This window comes from Cryptotermes secundus, unplaced genomic scaffold (genome assembly GCF_002891405.2).
Source record: "Cryptotermes secundus unplaced genomic scaffold, Csec_1.0 scaffold2066, whole genome shotgun sequence".
NCBI classification, from domain to species: Eukaryota; Metazoa; Arthropoda; class Insecta; order Blattodea; family Kalotermitidae; genus Cryptotermes; species Cryptotermes secundus.
The window spans coordinates 73,252-94,789 of record NW_019727447.1 but is presented as its reverse complement, the minus strand read 5'-3'; the positions used below and the strand labels follow the sequence as shown (position 1 = coordinate 94,789).

The window sequence follows — 21,538 nt, the reverse complement described above, 5'->3', positions numbered from 1 at the left end:
ATTTGTATCAATTAATGCTACTTAAATCTGTATGGTCTATCATTTTATATTCTTATTAGTTCATGTTACATCAATCTATATGGACAGTCATTCTATATTTTCATCAGTCGAAAGTACTTCTACTGTGATACAAATTCACCAAACATTTCTAACATTACTGAAAATAAATTTCTTTAGTTTTAGCATAAGTGTCACATCTCGCTTTTGACTCAGTTCTCTGGCAGCAACAGTGCTCAAATAAATGCAAAAGAATTTATCATACAACAATAATACCTTTACTTTCTTCTTGATATCTGTCCCCAAGAATACAACATATCGTTTTCATGTATGTAGATAGTGATGTCATATGTAACAGAGCTGAATACCTTTATGAAAATCAACAAAACATTTAATTATAATTGAGTTCTATAATAATATGTACATTTTATGCTGCTCAGTATAGATTTACAAGTAAGATGCAAGATTCCTTCATTTGCAACTCATGTTCTTTTGAAAAGTACATTCCTTTGGACTCTGGCTATAGAAACTAATTATTACATCAAGATATTCTGTGAACCCCCCCCCCCAAANAAAACAAATTTCAGTCACCATCACCACTTCCTCCACAATGGTCAACGCTGCCATTAGGCAGTTTCCAACCCAAATTGGTAGCTATAAAGCCACAGTATGCTAATAAAATAACTGCCTAACTTGTTACTGACTAGACATGGGGTTTGGATTTATAATTGGATCTAGTGAACGCCTACAAATCCTAACTGCAAATAACTAATAGTTTCATGGATTCACACTCTCTACAGATCACTCCAACTATAGTGCACATAACGTCTTCTGTTTATTCACTAGTCGTTGTTAAGTTGCGGCTGCTAACAACGCAACTGAAAAGACTGCTAACAACCTACTCTAACCAATTAACTTTCCCCACTGGTCCTCGCTATATAGCCTCAGCATGGACCACATACTCGTAGAATACACCACTTTCAACAATTCCTTCATTACTGTGCGTTGATTTGTTTCTGAGGAAATGAGTTTGCCGTTCTATTGCCTAGCAATGGCCATCTTTTCTATTTAATCTTTAACGTCCGAAGTACACACATCGGTACACTGAAAGGTATATTCGTCTTGGCAAAAGTGCATTCGGGCATTTGAACGTCACCAGTAGCAGCGCGCGCACACGCGACCAGTGGAAGAGCATGCACAATTCTAAATATTTATTTTTTAAATATAGTAAAATTCAATGTACATACCTCTTTTATCTGCTTGACGTACATATACGCTGCTTCCACAGACCCCGGCATCGAACGGAATTGCGCCTTTGTATGGTACTCCTACAAATACCCAAAAATGCACAGTTGCACGTCTCACTTTCTGTGCACTTCAGCTGCCTTTCACTGTTACCATCTTCCAAACTGCGTTTCACTGCCATTGTATGACGAATGAAACTACGATATTCAATTTCACTCTCACTTCACAGAAAACTACTCACAGTGTATTTCAGCTATCGGATATTGCGATCGGGCTTGGCACTGTTGTACGAAACAAAGAAATTTCTCTCTAGGCTCTCCTGAATTCCCCTCTTGTCAACAGAATTGAATATTTTAAGAGTATAGCAAAAATGTGAACCTTACGAGCAGAATAATAAAACAGGTGTTTACCGACACCAGAGATATACGTCACGTGTTACAAGAAGGAATGATTCTATAATGCTGAACCACTTTTGGGAGAAGCAGGTAATTTCTTTTGTACAGTACGCATTAAATTACAATATATATATATATAGTTTTTGTTTAAACATTTGGTTATAACATGTAATACCATGTTCCTTGCTGATGAAAACAAGGTTAATGCCATTAATTAATGGCATTAATTATAATTTATTGCAAAATTTGTGTCAGATACAGTATTTTAATAAAGTTGTTAAAATTATTTAAAACGCAAAACAGCAACGGACATTTAAATAAACTCCGGCCAGCCCACTCTACGATCATTTAAAAATACCAGGATTTTCAGTTGTCATATCACAATATTCTACATTTTTGTCTTATTTTACTAATCTAGTCTAAACCGATCGGAGCTCGAACATTACCAGAGAACAGGGACAGGCGTATACGCAGCGAAGCATCGAAGTTCGACGGATCCACATTATGGGCGATGTTCCAGCGGCAGTTCGATACCGTGGCAGAGCACAATTGCTGGCGCCCCAGGAGACAGTCACATACGCGTACTTATCGCCGCAGAGGGCCGGGCCTCTGACCTGCTACAGGGAGTCCCGAAAAGAGCGAATTATAAGGAAAGCGTCGACGCCCAGAAGGCCCGCTTCGGTGACCAGCACTTGGGTGCCGCATATCGCAGATAGCTGAAAACGACGATCCAGCGCGCTGGAAAATCCGTACAATAAACTTCCACCTCAGCCGAACAGCTGTCGACCGCGCCTAGCCTGCAAATTCAGTTACTTTACGAGTGGCGATTTAACGTCAATCAGTTCGTCCTGACGCCCAGCCCCTTGGGACCCACGACCAGAGATTTTTTCAACTGAATCTTCACGGTCATAGCTCCAATGTAACATCCTCTCTGCCGAGAATATGGGTTTGTCTCTTATGAACATGCTTGAACTTTGTCAAGTGTACGTATCGCATAGAAAATGTTACTGAAAATTCTTTCTTTTGCACTATACGGAAATCGTCTGTCAGCATACGCTTTGCAAAGTAGATGTCTGTCTTAAGTATCTTACGCTACGAAAGCAGCTGTCACTTGAACGGTCGCAAGCTTGACCACCGCCAAATTTAAGCCTCTTTTATTTTCTATATCTGGCTTATCCTTGTCCTGTACTTCTGTATCACTTCTTGTTGCTTGCACAATTTTGTAATATAATCGTTTACATATGGGAGGTTGAAGCCGTGTGCAAATTGCAAACTGCTTTGTGCCATAGGAAATTTCCAATGGTGTAAAAAAATCTTGTTTTGTAAGCGCAGCAATTTTAAGAGTTAAGTGCCTGCCGTTAATTCCTAAGAGGGAAGCAACAAGATGTGCGCCAACGGGGAGGAAGACACCGAAATAAAAATCCAGCTCCTTCTGAGAGGAGAAAACAAAACGATGAACGAGACACTCAGAGAAGCTCTCGAGCTACTGGCTGTGTTCCTAACAGTCAGTTGAAGAGTTCTTTCTTCTGACATATAACACCATGTAGTCCGTTGAAAGTAAACCATGTTTCGGAGGACATTTCGCATTCATCTTCAGGCCCTTCCTGAATAAATACAATTGCAAATCGTACTTTGAGTTTATAGAAAGTGCACAATACGTAGGGTTTGAGGTTCTCATAGCAGTGGTTTTGAAGAGTTCTATCTTCTGGGATAGAACGCCATGTAACATGTTGAAAGTCAACTGATGTTTCGGAAAAATGTCCCCCATCTTCAGGGTCAAAGAATAAGCCAAGCAATATACCAGCTTGAAGCAGGTAGCAAACAGCTTGCTATCTGCTGGCATACTCTTCAACCCTGACATGTTTCTCTGAAATATCAGTTGACTTTCAATGGAATACACAACATGATAACCCAGTAGATAGAATGCTTCAACTGCATAGTTGTTGCTTGGGGTAATATGTTTGTAGATGTGCAAGGTATATTTCTTTCCTTTCATATCCTCCAGTTACATGTCTTTTGAAAGAAATCATATGTCCAAGTATCCTGTTCCCAGGGAGTATGATCTAGAACAACACATCTGGTCACCAGCTAATTTGAGAATAGGCAAAGAAAACTTGCAACTGGGGAACTGAGTTCAAGGTGATACAACATTTAACAGAAGTCTTCAGTAATGTATTACTCATTAAGGATACAGGGGTAAGAATTTGCTTACCAGATGTAAGGATATCTACTACCAGAACTCAAAATCAAACAGAGTGACGATAAGTCACTTCAATATTCCAGCACCAAGGTATCCATTTTAATTGGTAGCATCAACAAAAACAATATTTTTACTATTATGTAATTTTATTAATAGAAGTCATGTTTGTATTGTTTTCATGAACAGTCAGACCACAGATGTTCTGTTGTATTTTTTTAAATTGCTGAGCATAAAACTGTCAGACAGAATGTTATAATTTTCTAGCTTAATCAGATGGATGAAACAGAAGTAATTAAAAAGAAATGGTTATTACATCTATTACAAATAAATAACAGTATTTACAGAATATGGAGATGCAAATAACAAACTGCACTATCAAAATGTCATACAGCTCTTATCAATATTAATTACACTGTCATACATAACCTAGAATTATGTACAAGATGATATGATTCACATGCAGTTTAATAGTTAAAACTTAGAACAAGTCTGCTACTGGATGTCTGTAATGCTTTTAAACATGCCAACCTCTACTGAAACATAGTGAAAATCAACATGGCGAGCAAGGTGATATGTTGAAATGAGTTACAGTGTTATCCAGCCTGGTCCTGTTACAATGTGCTCAAATCACTTCAGGAAAAACTGTAGTTTAGAAAGTAAGTGTACCTGGACCCACAGTATCAACATAGATTTTGGTACAGATCTAATAATTTGGGTAGTATTAAAACGGTAATATTAACAGCAATATTCTGAGAATTACTTGAAAAAGTTTTCAAAGCCTGAGCACTATGAATTCTGGATCAGTTTGTAAGAGGTCTATGCATTACAAATTGTGACGAGCTGATCACTCGTCAAAGGAGTTCCACCATCCGTAAAATAATCATGAAACTGAAAATCAGCGGCTAGGGCCCAATAGGGCTGTAGAGCCAGTGAATATATATATATATATATACTATATGAGTGTGTGTGTGTGCGCGCGCTCACTACAAAAACGTCAGTTTGACACAGTTGAAGTGCCTTGCCCAGGAGCTTAGGGGATACAGAACTGATGTAGTATTATGGAAGAGATTTTATTGCTGCAAACTAGCAAGGAAAGGGGGAATCTAATCTGACCAGCACTGTTGCACTGTCACCTTATTTCCAAGCCCTTAGGAATAAGTATGAAAATGATGATCATGAGGAGTTCTAATCCTAATGATATTTGTTTTTGTACAAAAGAAAATTGATTTTCTCACCGTGAAAATAAAGAGCCAGCTTATATTTGTACTTACACAGTATTTTACTTCAAATAGAATAAACCACTGGCATCCACAAATGTCAGTAATAACAGGAATACAGCCTTGAAAGGTATTAAATGATAAACCACATGTCAATATGAGAATTATTCAAGTGAATCTGAAAAAACTGCAGTCCAACAGCTTATAATACTTACTGACCTATACTGTCTTTACTAACAAATAAAAGATTAAAATAAATTTGAAAACATACAAATAAAATTTGTTAATTTACATCACTATTGAGTTTTCAAGTGTGACATTTCCTGTAATTTTGACTCAATTTTGAATTCTTAAAATCTCAGAACTGCTTAATCCAGACAAGGCAACTCAGTATTTTATTTAATATTAATGTTTTAAGACAAGAATTGTTTTTCTATTATAAACACTGTACACTCTTGTAGGCACACATCTGTGTCATTTTTATTGTTTGCATCCTGCTTTGTGTATCCATGATCCTGAAGATTATCATTTTGATTGAAATATGCTGCGGTATGTATAATACACACAATTATTAACACATTAATATTAGCCTTATTTACTCATAGATTGTTGGAGTGATGGCCATGTTGGCACCCTTCACATCTGTGTGCCTGCAAGACAAAGCAGACAATATTCCACCTACAGTTTAAGCAATGAAAAACTTTCAGCTAGGTGAACCATTGCTCCGAATAGTGTTATGTAATATATGAGGGGTTCATGCCATGTTACTGTAAGTCTATATACACACACATAAGCTGTATATATGTATATGTACCATCTCACACGACCTTTTATACAGTTTTTATAAATTTGATATATTATTTATCACACATAGCTATATCATCAGGCTATTATGCCTAAATGTATTCTAATGAAAGTGCTGTTAATTTGTGTTGTCAATATTAGCCAGTACTGAAGCTGAATTTAAAACTGTACATAAAAAATTATACGACACAAGCAAAAAGGCTGCAAAATGAATGAACCAAATACTATAATGGCAACTACTGTAGCTGCCTAGAATTATAGACATATTTAATAGTGTGGGATTGGTTCCCACAATAACGTTTAAATTTTTTGTTTATTAATTGGGCTTGATTGCTGCCACAAGTAAAGTAATTAATTTAATTTGATCATTTAGATTCACATTCTTCTGCAAGTAACAGAAGTAAACTGGGAATACACAGATTCATTTGGTCTTCAGTATTAGTATGTTGTGAAGCTAGTGAGTTCCTTTGTGGGATCTGAAGCCACAAATCAGAGCAATAAGCCATTTCTGTCATCATAAGTCAGTTCAAGAGGGGTCCTACACAGGAGTACGTCTGGGAACTGAAGGTGTGCAGATGGGGAAATACATTAAGATGATGATAATTCTGTTTTTACAAACAGCCAATAGCATATATTTGATTTAAGGGTGAGGAACTCTGTCTGAATTAGCCAATTGGAAATGTGGGATTTATATTAGCATGCTTTCTCACATTTTTCATTGCATATTTTTCTGTTATCTCCCTTCAGCTTAATCTCAGGTATTTATATAAGTGTAGTGAATCTGACATGGGTTGCCCACTGACTAAAATAGATCCAGTTTCCAAAATGTTGTTTTCTAGTTTTCAGAACACTGGATGGTGAATAAAGTCTGAAAAAGAAATTTTGAGTGTTATACACCATTGTCAGAACCCTTTAGAATCTAATTAACAGTAAATTCATTAGAATACATACATAGAAACTTTTATGGTTGAAACAGGTAGCTAAAGGTGAGAGGATATTGTGATTTAGAAAAATTGTATAAAATGCTGTGTGAGATGGTATACATAATACACATGCGCACACAGAGGTTCAGTCAAGATTTACAGACTTCATTTAGTGAATACAGTCTAGCTTGAGAACTTTTTCTTCATCTTGGAACATGTTTAGTTCTTATTACTGTAATTTGTTGTTAACTATGCTGTTTATTCTATCCATTTACTATTGCTTTGTAGTTATTTTAAACAGCAGTAATAAAGGAACCAAAATGAATGATGACTGAATAAGAAACAACTGACCTTCCATCTTCCACTGCAAATTTTGAAAATTCTGATCATACAGAGCACCAGTCAATAATCATTTCAATCATGTGCAATTACAATTTTGTGAGGTCTAGTACAGTCCTTCAATGATTACCTCCAATAAATTTAGTACAGGCTTTTAGAAACTGTTTTAGCTTTTAAGCTTTGCTCAGTATTTACAAGCACATATTTCCACATTGAAACATGATAAATCACTGATTCTGAGACATCAACTTACCCCACCATCTTGTTATTGCAACCTCAGTACAGCAGTGGATTTTATGACTTTAGTCAGCATTTTACTGCATCCCTATGTTCATGCTGAAGAACTGTCATGACTCTCACTCACTCAATCACTCATAGAGCTGAGCCCTTCTTGAGAAGCCAAGCATTTTATGGAACCCGAATATTCATTACCGTGTTCACAAGAGCCATCCACTGGTCCCTATTCTGAGCCACATTAATCCAATCAATACCACCCCATCCTATCAATGACACATTTCAGTTTCAAGGGATGTTATAAATAATTTCACAATTCTAAAATTCTGTGTGAGTGAGCTATAAATCAACAAACACTGATGAGAATAATTTCAGGATTCTGTTTGAACATTTTACAGTAGTTTTTCCAGATTATAAAAATAGGCAGACGTTTCTCTGCCATATTTATACCATACGAGCCCTTAATGGATCTACTTTTAGGATCACTGAAAAATTTTAATGTAACAAATCTGGGGTTACTGTTTGGTTTTTATTTTAGTGGGCAGGCCCACAGAAGGTATGTTGGCTGTGACAAACTGCAAACTGTGAATAATAAAATAATGGATAAATAATGGCAGTAACCATTATAAGATCTATAGTATCAAACATATGACTAGAAATAAGTTTCCTATTCTGTCCCCCTACAGTAACAATATCATTTGGTTAGGAATGGAGTAATAGAAACTCACTGCTTAAATCAGCATATTGCAAACACTACTCATTCACATTCATTCAATGGATAATATTCCTAAATGTTCCATCTACTGTTGCATAATCATACTAGCTGATTTATAAATGATGAAACATTTAAACAAGAATATTAACAAGGATAAACTACATGGGTTCACTGTACTACATCATGACTGTGGCTTTTCATCATACAGGCTGTAGTTCAGTTACTTTATGTTGATCATCCATCTACCAGTCTTCTTCAATTTATCTATTACAGTTTCCAGCCTGATCAGTTGGAATGACATCACAACTTCATCTTGGCCAGATGCAGAATAAAGAAATTTAGAAGATTACTGCCTTTTGGGATGTGACACTTCATGGCATGACAGATTCTTCCTCTGAAAGACCGGTAATGATATAACAGACGACAGGTAATGATATAACAGACGACATGGCATCAGATCCCAGAATATAGCAACCTTCAGTCATTATCATCAGAACCTCAATTCTCACAATGAAATTTAGGTCTGGTAAAAATATCAAGACTAAAACAATTTGTCTTCATACAAGTTACAAGTCATCATTAGGATTATCAGAAACTGCTGATTTGGACCTCAAGGCATTGCATATGAGAATTACATAATTTGATAAAATATATTTAATGAATTCACTGCTAGCCTCAGAGCTGAAATGTTTGATGCTGGATGATAGGAAAAAATGTAGGAACAGCCCATCCTTTACAGACATCCAGCAGGCTCCACAAAACATACAAAATGAAATGGAACTGAAATATATTTGCTCCACATGCATAAAATAGCTTGTTCTTCACGAGTTACAGAAACAGACTGACAGAACTGTCACCATTCATGGCAAACAGTTCAATGGAATTGTGTGACAGGATCCACCCTGACTGACAAGCCAACATATTATCTGGTTTGTTCAATTTCAAGTTGAATATTTCATTAGTGACTAGAATAACTACGTTCAATTATACCTGTAAAATGTGGTGCATCAGATCAAATTACCATTTAGTATGGAAGGCTGTTTCATACATATGGGAACCACTATATAATATATATTTTGAAGCCCTACCTTAAACACATGCTATGTACAAATTGAAAGTGGACAGAAATTAATTTCTGGGGATGTCTTGCGATTTATTTGTTGGATCAGCAGAAAGACAAAATAATGTTAAGAACAGAGAACATATAACGTTTAGGTGTTAAGTGGCGATTGTTCAGATTGTGGTCTTCTGAGTTGTGACAATGCTGAACCTTGAAATGAAGGCACCATGTTCCTCTGAAGCATCGGTAGCCATCTACGAGACTATATGGTGTCTCAATCCAGAATACCATATTCTGAAAATGGTAAAAATGTTGTACAGGGCAGATAATAAGTAGAGACGAATAAGAAACATGAATAGTCTCGGTACTCAAACAGGAAATTGTGGATATGAGAAACAAGGAGATAAAAAGCAAGGTGTACAGAAGGAATTCATGACAATAGAAAGTAAGAATTTAAAGAAAGGTGACTGGAATAACTAACAGTTATGGAATATAGGAATGAAAACTGTGGAAATGGGAAAACCTCAAAAAAATAAATATTGCTTAGTCATCATTTTAAAAATCAGTATCTAGTCTTTTTTGCTGGTTCACTTTGACATCACAAGATGATAATATAGCCATCGCCCACATGACTCTACTTCCCCCTTCTTGTCACACTAAGAGATCCTTATTAGATTAAATCAGGAGTAGAAGCAGTGATTACATAACAGCCATAGCCACAAAGGAACATACATGTTTTCAATTGTGATATAGAAGGAAGTTCCTAGATGGTGGTACCAAAATGAGAAAGGGGTGAAAAAGAAAAGGGGGGGGGGTATGTTTCGTTATTAGCCACAAGTTAACAAGATCTAGGATTACTGTATGTTTCTACTGATATTTCTTTGGATAGATGGTAACAATTGCTATGAAGAAATAAATACCAAAACCATTCAAACCTACAATTTAAAATAACAGTCAGCTACACTCTTATTATGTATACCTGCCGATAAAAACTTAGTGTCATCAAACATCAATGTACTGTTGCACCTTGGATACAGCTGCCATGCACCCACTTCCCTTTTTTCATGCAATATAAATTTACCTTATTTTAAACTGAAATAATTTGTTTGTTACACAAATCTTAGCAATTCAGGTACTATTTAAGACTCTGGAAATCATCTTCAAAAAACAATGTAATTTAGGTCTGTTATTTTCTTCTGTGTGCATTACCATAGTTGCCTCATACCCAGGAAGTTCATAGTTCAGGAATGGCCGGGAATAATCTTCCTAGTTTCTAAATATGACAGTAAGCAGCCTCCATAGTCTAGGGGTAACGTTCCCACCTCATGACTCAAGGTACACGGGTTCAAACCCGGCAGAGGTCATGGAGGAACTTTAAGCCGTGGGTCCCGTGTCGTAGATTTACGGCACATAAAAGATCCTCATGTCTCTAGGAGACCTCTGAGCAAAATTAGGCAACAATTTCCCACCCAAGTAGTTTCCAATGCCTCTGGTAGATGGGGGAAATATCAGGTACCGATGGCCGACCTCGTTGGCTGAACGGGGCTGATAGCACGCACCAGTACTGGTAGGGTATGGTGACAGTAGAAATTAAAGGGGGATGCACAATGGATCAATAACTGGTCTAAGTGCATGGAGAAACGCACCCCCTCTAATAATAATAATAATAATAATACTATGACAGTATATAGGCCAATGTTTAAATTATTTATTGCAATGCCTATGGTCTCCTTCCACTCCTCCAGTATACTTGTATGGATTCATTTTCATTCTGAAAACTGACCTGTGTTTGAATCTCTCAACGTCTACTGTAAATTTATTCAGTGCCTCTTCAGGCATGTAACTTTTAAACAAGAAGTAACTTCAAGTGTGAATACTGAATTTTTTAAAGCTGGAAAAATATCAATATAAAATAATTCACACCAAAATAATATATAAATTGAAGTGCATGTGGACCCAAGAGCTATTACAAGCATGAATCTTTTGATTTTCTTGAATTCATGGTAATTTTTCTCAAACAAATTAACGGCCATGGAAATTTTGTCCTTATTGTTTTATTTTTTTAAATCAACACTGAAAAGATACTTGAAAGAGGGATGTTAGAATTTAAATACCTGCCAAATAGTAGTAGTACCACCCCGATTTCACACAAGGACAAATATGGTGCTGTTATGTATGAAAAGAACCAGGTACCAAAATAACCTGCAGTATCCAATCTAATGTACTGCATTTCAACGGTATATGTTTGTTAATATGTGTTTGCCTGATGATGGCCGTTAGTGGCTGAAACATGTAGCGAAACCATAGCTGGGTGCTGACCTTGATTTTTTCTGTTTGTTGTGTTGTGACAGTCAATAAAGGGTTGTATCATTCTTTTCTTTATCTCTAGAATCATTCAAACACTTTAATCCTTGTTCATTTCATGGCTTATTTTAAAATGATATTTCCACTGTCTTAGTCATATAGTATCAAATGACAGGACAACTATACATAGAACTGCAAGGGCCATACAGTGGAGGAGCATGGTCAAAATCTGTAGTAGAGTACTATCCAGATATTTTTCTCAAAGGGCTGAAAGGAACCATAAAAATTCCCTCAAGGCATGCATTCTCTAGGCCATGATCTAGACTTGAGCTTTTCTGATTATATAGCTGCAATGTAAACTGCTGACCTATAACAGCATATACATACATACATACATAGATTTGTCAAGCTGGTCAAGACTGAAAAAGGTGGGGGGGGGGACTATTACCTGCAAATAAGTGTTTGATATGTTGGCTGGCTGGTTGTTTGGAGACTGAGTGCGTATAAAATAGAGACAGATTATCACTGCTACGAGGACCTTGAAACTGATGTATAGAGACTGACTTTGATAACTCTGATGCATATATGCACTGATTAAACTGAGCATCCTGTCACACAATGCACTGCTTGTAATTGGACGGCTTCCATATGGCCTATTAAGTTCATCTTCAATGAAAATCAGGGTAACCCGGACCCTTTACACATACTATAAACAACCTCAATATTTAAAAACAGGATGAATAAAATTCGTATCAAAAATTTTCTATTTTCAGTAATTGATGTTTATTGAAATGTTATTACGCTATATGTTATGGCTGCTTCCACCATCATCGGGTATTTTATAAACAATAAAATGTGTCACTGTTCATTAATGAACTGCTTATGTAATGGTTCTGTTGCTACTGGTCTTACCATGTAAAATACAAACCAATGCTTATAAATATATATACATACAAATGTATATATGTTCAAATGTTTAAATATATTGTAATGTGAATGGCCAGAGCGTTGCTGGGTAACTGACTGTGAAACACCTCACAACCGAATACACACAAGGCAACAATAGAAGTAAGGCCTTTTCTATGCGTCAGTGCCACAACCGCTGCTACACAACATCGCGGTAAACACTCCATAAAACAATAGAGGCTGTTTTCTATGCGTGGTAGACAGAGACAGAACAGATTTCATTGTTTGACAATGAGAGAGTTCTTGGTGGAAGACAGCCACTGATTTGAAGTGCTTGTTCCCATGTTCTAATTGCACTACCAGGAGAGCACTAGTGTGTATGTGTGTGTATGTAAGAGTGAATTATGAAGCGTGTGTAAATCAGCAGTAGTCCTGTAATTTAAGTGTAATTAAGAGAGACTGTACCAAGGTGCTAATAAATCCAGTCATCCGAACTAGAACCCATTATTCTCATCATGCGTACCACCCTACACATGACAATATATTAAAATATTTGGCAATAATTAGTAAAATTTCCTAAAGTAATTATTGTTTATTAGTTTTTGTTAAAGTTGTTTCCTTTGCTGATAACTCCAATCAGCAGTAACAGTAATATCACACAAACCCTTTTATGAAAATTAGTAAACAGCAGTAAAAAGCCAACATTATTATGGTATAGTACATATAGTAAACAGAACAACTTTAACAAAAACTAATAAACACTAATTACTTTAGGAAATTTTACTACTTGCTGATAAATATTTTAATATATTTAAACATTGTAACCCATATGTATTTGTATGTACTGGTAAAATACACAAGGATCACACAAGGGATAAAGGTGTCTTGACAGAGGCTGCAACTTTTACGTTTATTAAAAAGAAAGATGTCCCTGTCAGTTCACACTTTGAAGTATATAAAGAAATATCAAAGAATTTATAAGAAAGTAATTTCTGTTGCCCGTCAAAGAGAAAATGACCTAATTATTAAAAGGTCAGTCAAAAATTCAAAAACTCTATGGAAAATAATAAAAAGAGGAGTCAGGAAATAATTTTACAGAAATAGTTAGATACAAACCCATAGGATGTATCCCAACAATTTAATGATTTTTTTTTTAAATAGCGTAGACAAGCTGATACATTTAAATAAAAACTGTAAAATTGACCATGCCACTACAAATGATGCGATACAAAATCCAAATGTATTATTTTTGCCCCTGTTACTGAAGAAGAGGTTCTTCAGGTTACTAGTAAACTACAAAACTAAAATTTCAGTGGGTTATGATAAGATCCCAGATATGATAGTTAAACAATGTGTCCAAACCATAAAAGAGCCTTTGATTTTATATTTAATCTGTCACTAAGTTATGGCATTTTTCCAAATCAAATAAAGATTGCAAAAGTTTGACCTATTTTTAAAGAAGGTCAGAAACAAAATATTGCAAATTACAGACCAATCTCAGTTTTGTCTGTTAGTATGGGGACAAAATATTTAATGGTCTTCCAACTGAATTAAAGAATGTAATAAATTTTAATGTTTTTAAGAAGAACCTTAAGAATTATTTGTTGTGTAATGTCTTCTATTCTCTTCAAGAATTTTTTAACAATTGTTGACATGGACTGCTTGTTGATAAATCTGTCTGTATATTTTTATGCCTTTTTTGGGGTATTTACTATTATTAATAATTGTTGACATAGACTACTTGTTAATAAATCTGTCTATATGTTTAAAATATTTTTCTTATGTCTTTTTTGGAGTATTTATTATTCTTAAATTAAGTTAAAAATGTATTTGAAAACGTATTGCTGTATTATAGTGATAAATCACTGTGAATGTTATGTCATTTTTGATGTGATGTTAATATTTGACATGTCCAATTGTAATTCTCTACAGCTATGGATGAAATAAATAAATACTAATAATAATAATAATAATAACAATAATAACCAGTATCAACAGATCCATTGCATAAGCAGTTCAGTAACGAACAGTGACACATTTCATTCCTTATAAAACGCTTGATGATGGTCAAAATGACTGAAACATGTAGCATAATAAAATTTCAATAAACATCAATTTTTAAAAATAGAAGGTTGTGATTGATGGCTATACCACAGGATGCCCAACATCCTGTCACATTTTTGTCACATCAAAAAGTTTTGTGCACAAACAGGAGAGTGTATAAGAGAGACTTTCAATGTCCATGGAGCAAAGGACCAGGAGACTTGAGAATTATAGAACAGACAGGTAGAGTGATTTCCTCCTGCTCAGTTATGTACAAGTTGAGCTTATATCTACAGTAACTGTCTACCACGATATGTGAAACATGTAACAACAAAACCATTCTCATCACTCCCAATAGTTTGTGAGTATAAATTTTCTTCTCTTAAAAGACATGCAGTTGTACAATGTATAGAAACAACTCTTGGTCCAGCCTGGTCTGTCACACTAGTAACTGCATATAAGATACAACTACTATGTTTTTGGACATTATCCATCGTCTTTTCTATTTTTAAAAAACAGTCCTGTTTCTTTTTTAAAACACAACGTTTTGGGGACTGGATTCTGTCCCCGTCCTCAGGTAAAACATACTCAGTTGGGTCCAATAGATAGAGATAGCCCCCATCTCCGGAGAACAGAATCCAGTCTCCGAAACGTTGTGTTTTAAAAAAGGAAACAGGACGTTTTTTTTTTTAAAAATAGACATGATGATGGATAATGTCCAAAAACATAGTACTTGTAGAAATTTACCATTGTCACAAACTTTTAGATCTTATTATCATCCAGTATGATTGATAAGAGTTGTGTTTTAATTGTTCATCCTTTACATCTTTCAGTCAAAATGAACCCTTATAAATCACAATGCATGGTGGTTAAAAATCTTGTATATAGAAACTCCTTTTCTTTACAAAAGCATTAGAGCCACTAAGACAGATGTGGCCAAACTGTGGCTTGTGACTATCTTGAATCATTACTGTAGCTTGTGGAAAGAACAGTCAATCCTTTTTTATGGCTGCATTAACCAGTTAAGTGGTTATGTCTTAATACATCATACAGTACTCTGTATCATAGTGGGTACAACTACACCGTTGTAGACAATGACAGCTGGAAATGCAAATTTTTATGTTGTGCTCACTAGTTCTAGTTACTTCAGAGTGTGACAGGAAAGTTCTGATTGATCAATAGCAGTCATGGGTTCAAGTTTTTGTGAGTGATGAGGTGTTGTATGAACTGCTGCAGGAGAAGGAATATAATGATATTTCTGATAGTGAATATGGTAGTGACAGTGAAATAAATGAGAAAATTTCATCATGTAGTCAACATAGTATCAGTCTGATGAAGATGAAAATTTGGCATATGGGCAAAATCAGGTGCTGCGCAACCACATTTGCCAGTTACTGGCAAACTTGGCATAAATGATGATTTAGAAGACCCCACTAACCCCCTGGAATATTTTGAGTTGTTTTGTGCACCAGAAATTGCAGAAGTAATAATCAGAGAAACAAATCAGTATGCCAAAAAAATTTAGAAAACAAGCCTAATCTAAAACTAAGATCTAGGACCGTTCACTGGAAGGAGACAAACAGAAATGAAACAATGAAGCTGCTGGCTGCCTTTCTCTTAGATGGACTTCACCAGAAACCGGATAACAAGAACTATTTTTCCCAGAGGAAAATTCTGGAAACACCATACTTTTTAACCTGTTCAGCAAAAGGAGGTTTCACTTTCTATTCAAGTTTCTTCATTTTGTTCATAACAAAAACGGTCAGCATCATGAAACAAGGAGCAACTGCAAAAACTGTAGGGTGGTCCTGTGTGCTGCATTGTTTCTAGCATCACCACAGGGCAGCTGACTTCTAAAGGCCTGAAAGGGTATCAAGATTCAACAAGTGGCTAAGAAGTGCCTGGTGTAAGATTTTAGTGTCTAGAAAGTGTATTATGGGCTGGTATTAAAAATTACAGCATAATTATAAAGACCTTCACAGTATGTGCCACTGGAGTTGCAACAATGTTTCTAGTGGTACAATTGTTTTAGTGATGATTTCATAGTGGAGTAGATATTTGAAAGAACAAATAGCTTTTGTTGCATGGTTCATTCATCCATCCACAGTACCCTTGATCTTGTGAAGGATGTACAAATTCAGCATACATGGCTATAAAAAAAGTCTATTATCAATGAGGCAGTCAAAGCTGTCCTAGGTCACAGTGAAATGTTGCAATAATCAAACATGTGAGTATGTGTTTAGGCTGTAGGTGGTTTTGTCAGACCTAGTCAGGTATGCATATACTGAATGTGCATGAGTCAGACTTGACTCTGTGACCATATATTTGGAACTGAAATACATGTCAGTGGTGACAGTGTTGTACTTTGAGAATAAAGCCAAAAGTACAGAATTTTATTAAGCAATATATAAATTGTAACATGTCAACCCCTTGTTGGGTAACTTGATAAACAGTCAGTTGCTAAGTTAAGCAACAGTGAAATGAGGTTATGCAACCCACTTCTAAGCGCCAGCCAGTAAACAAGACTCCCTTTCAGGCATGATGACATCATACTGCTGTAGTGAGTAGGAGTCATGTGACCTCTGCATTTCTGTGAGTGACATCACATACCCCCACCCAGCCTATCACTATGCGTTGCTTGGTAAATATCCCTACATGCTAGGCTGTGACATCACGCAACAGTGGTAGCTATCACATAACTAGTTTCTATGGAGTCCATTGCTGGGCAATCACTCAGTAAAAACGTTCCAACAATATAGGCTGTTTTTCTATGTGGTCAGTGCGGAGGCTATATAAGTACAGATACGGACAGACCAGAAGTCTGATATATTATACATACTAGATATTAAGACTGTGACTGACAAATGACAGACCTGACTTCTTGTCAGAGAGGGTGCCCCACATGGACAGGAACTTTCATCTAAAAAGAAACATGTGGTCATGAGCCCCAGCTGGGGTTTGACACCAAGACAGACTGACCGACTGTCAGTCACAATGTGACTTTCACTTTGACTTTAACAGAAGTCCATATAGAGTCAGTATTTGGCAGTAGCTGAGAGTGGCTAAGCAAGCGAAGTGGAACCAGGATACAGAAGGTCGCCCTGTGAGGATGTAAAGTGTGACTGGAAGATTTCATGTGCAACATTTGTAGTGATCTGAAGTGACAGTTTCTGTGTGGAGACGACTAGTGGAAGACAGAATCCTAGTGTGTGCGCAATGGTGAACTGAAGTGCATGTAAATCAGTGACAGTGCTGTATTTAAGTGTAATTATGAGAGAGTATGTAACCAAGTGGTTAATGAAACCAATGAGCAATACAAACGGCATCTTCAGTAGCCAAACACGTTACAATATATACATAAACTTTAGTGTAATGGCTATATAAACAAAAATACACATATATGAACTCTGATAATTTTTCTTTCATAATACAGGGTGAATCGTATAGAACCGGCCCGATGAATTTGCTAATTCCGCAGGTGATGCATATAACCGCTCACAATTATGAAATAATAAACCATGGGCCGTGTTGAGTCGAATGGTGTGCGCATGATCCAGCAAGTGGCAGCCTTTATGCTGCAAGGTCAAGGACAATGCCGAAACGTGTCTGCAGTGGGCAGGCGACAGTCATGGAGTACTCTGTTGAACAGCGAGTGTTTCTAATGCCTATTTGAAAACGGCGGACACTTTCAACACCTGCTCTGATCATGGCACACAATCCAAGATAAGATATGTGTAAATTACTTTAATATCTGTATGGTATATTTTATATTACACCTCATTTCGACGGGCTGGTTCTATATGAATCACCCTGTATTATGACAACAGTTGAGATATTCTATTTTAAAAAGTGAGCAATAATTATTAAATTAAATGCTGCAGTAATGAATTTAAATGTCTGGGGAATTTTAATATCCCACTGTGGGACAGCATGAATCTAAGGCCTATGCGAACCAATCCATGTCTGTTTGCAGTCCCCAATCTAATGAAAATGTTTATGTGTGACTCTCGACATTCAGCAAGTTTGGCCACTCCTGCTCTAAGGGCTTGTACAGTTTACAAGGGCACACAGGCCTTTCACCTCTCTCATGTGTACCACATTTAGGTGACAGCATTCAATCCTCTACACATTTAGAATACATTTTGCATTTGGCAGCCAGCGCTGAGAGCAATCAGTTTAAAAAATTCTAGAGTATGATGGAACAAGTTCTGACAGACAAATCATTCTTCTTTCTTTCATTCTTCTCTTTCTGTGGTTATAAAAGTTATGGAGCTCCAACCTGCCACAACTGAAATATTTTACTCTCCATACCACATGATCAATCCCAGGCCAGATATACAGTATAAATATCGCCATACTTACTAATGAATGCTCTTATCATACTTCTGATTTAATACACTTTACATCATAACTCTTCCATCGAGTCTTCTTCACCTTTTAACAACAATCAAAAGTAAAGTTCACACAGAATAATGCATCACAAACAGGCATGCTTCGTATACATATCTACATGGAGTTCACTATAATCTCTGACAGTAATTAGCTTGAGAACATACTAGATGAAGAGAACGGACATAACATAAAATATTGATCTTACTAGTGGCTAAAACTTTTGAGACATCCTTTAGAGGATTCAATTGTTATTTAAATATATTTAACACTGTGTACAGGTTTTCATGTAAAGTGAATTGAAATTCAATTTGTTCAAATACAATATTCCACCAACAAATGTTCATATTCATCCAGAGCAGAATTATTGCTTATAAATGGGCTAAGAGACAGAAAGAGAGAAGCATACTGTGCTTTGTCTTGACCATGTGCTGAAACTAGAGATTTATGGGAGTGAAAAGAGAGCAAGTAAATAAAAAAGCAAATCTACATAATTCTTGTTTAAAATGTGAGGTGTCCTAGAAATTATCATAAGACCAATGGAGCTGTGTATGAAGCATGTGGTCTCACTAAACCAAGGAAACCTTGAAGTTAAACACTGTCAGATACTGTTAAGTTATGAATTTATAACATCATGTGAAACAGATTCAGTTTTGTGTGTGTGTGTGTGGGGGGGGGAGAGAGAAATATATATCAGACACATGGATTATAAACACAGGACATAAAAATCCACAAAGAAATCCATGATAATCAATATAATCAAATGTAAATTATCACATTTGCCTGTAAATATTTCTTCATTGTTGATGGAACTTCAAAGACAAATTAAGGACTGTTCCTTGTCATGACAAAGCTGAACTTTTACACTAACATATCCGAATCACAATAAAGTCATACAATCACATCACTTGCCTACGCATGTACTATGTTGCACTAAACTGATTTACTAACTCACTATGGGTGAGTAACAATTAGAAACTGTGTTCCATATTTCTCAGTAGATGCAATATCAGGCACTGCCCTTCTGTCTAAACTTTTGTTTCATAGTTAGATCTTCAACTTCTTCAAATACTGCATAAGTCTTCTTCTTTGGCTGCTATAGACATGGCATATATTACAGCACACAATTTCCTCTAATGACTGAAGATTATGATCAGTTGAAAAGAAGAGGAAGGCAAGACCCACAAAGGCACTGACAGAAGGGAGTATCAAATTCTATATTTGAAGATACATACTATGCATTTGAACTTCATCCTTCATAGTTTTAATTATTTACATGATAAGTACATGTACAGTGTCTTATAGGCAAAATTCGAAGTTTTACCCGCATACTAATAAGAAAAGACTTGTGACAGTGTTTTTAGCACTTCCTAATACTGTGGAAATGATTAAACATGAGAGGAAATAATGGATGAAGTCAATAATGAATCAGAGAGTGAGAGGATGGCTCAGGTGACAGTAGTGGAAATAAGGAGAAAGGCATGTAATCACAGGGTCAAGCACATATATTTGGAAGGCCGTTTAAGTTTTAATGTTATACTGATAAATACAAGGGCTGCTAAATGAAAATAGTTCAACCCAGTCAACGTTATGAAACAAAATAAACTGTTTGCTTTACTTTTTCTAATTATTTTAAACTTGATATGATCCTAACAAAAGAGGCAGAATTCTATTTGAAAGTGGCATAAATGTAAAGAATTCAATAACATATCTGTCGGTAACAATACTGACAGATGAATATAATTCTAAATTTAATTTTGTTGTTAAACTTGTAGGTTTGAGTTGTTTGTGAGGCAAATCATCATAGTTGTTCACATTAATGATTACTTTCTTATAATAAGATTCATCAAAATCTGATGGATCTGAACTGAGTTGTTCAATGCAGAAGAATATACATGCTCAAGATGTGCTACTTACTTTCTATGCAGATGCTTAAACAGACAAAAAGCAATACCTGATGTCACAGATATTTAACAGAAGTTTTAGGTGCCTTTAGTGTAAATGGTGTTAAACTTGTGACCTGTTGCATTTCTACTCTTTCCTCCAGCCAGTTTAAAATCCAGGAAAAGCTCAAAACATAGTACAACCACATGAATACAAAACTCATCCTATGTTTACATTTCACCATTCTTTCCACCACTTGGAGTAGTCAGGCCCTCTACAAGTATAACAAACAATTAATTCTTATAGATGGATTCCTAGTGTGTTTCTTCTTGCCTGATATTTTATAATTTTTAGAAACATTCAGTCTTCTGGTGTCTTCAGTCCAACCTCATACATGGTCCTGAACATCCACACAGAATTATAGGCGAAATGTATACTTTTGTATAATTTAATCTTTAGGTTTTCAGACAGCAGATGGCATAAGGTTCTGAACAGAATGGTAGTAAGCACTGCCAAAATTTAATCAGCTCTTAATATCATCAAAAACCAAATATGATTTATTGCTGTCATTTCCAAATATTTTAATTTTGCCACATTTTGATAGAATTTTTAGCTACCTTTATGTTATGAGTTTGCCCCGCACTCTCAGAAAGTGATTAAAGAATTCAAGACCAATTATGACCTGAGAGTATGGGCAGTGTCTACATTTACAACACATCTGATTACATATACATCTCTAGATATTCTGGCTCCAAACACTATACACACTCTCTGTCAGTAGAATCTGTATACAACTTGCCAGAGGCAGAAGTCACAGAAACAAAATTTTGCTGTTGTGTCCTACAATTGCAACATCTGTAAAGCCCTTTCCCATGTATTTGTT

At 35.9% G+C, this 21,538-nt stretch overlaps 1 protein-coding gene across 1 annotated transcript in view; it reads right to left on the bottom strand.

The window, feature by feature from the left end:
- Positions 1–7,595: 7,595 nt before the first annotated feature.
- Positions 7,596–21,538, bottom strand: part of LOC111864892 (protein sax-3) — a 52,063-nt gene continuing 38,120 nt past the window's right edge. The window contains exon 21 of the mRNA XM_023852487.1: positions 7,596–9,423. Within this exon, the coding sequence (XP_023708255.1) occupies positions 9,404–9,423 (20 nt within the window). The 3' untranslated portion in view covers positions 7,596–9,403. The remainder of the gene's footprint in view (positions 9,424–21,538) is intronic.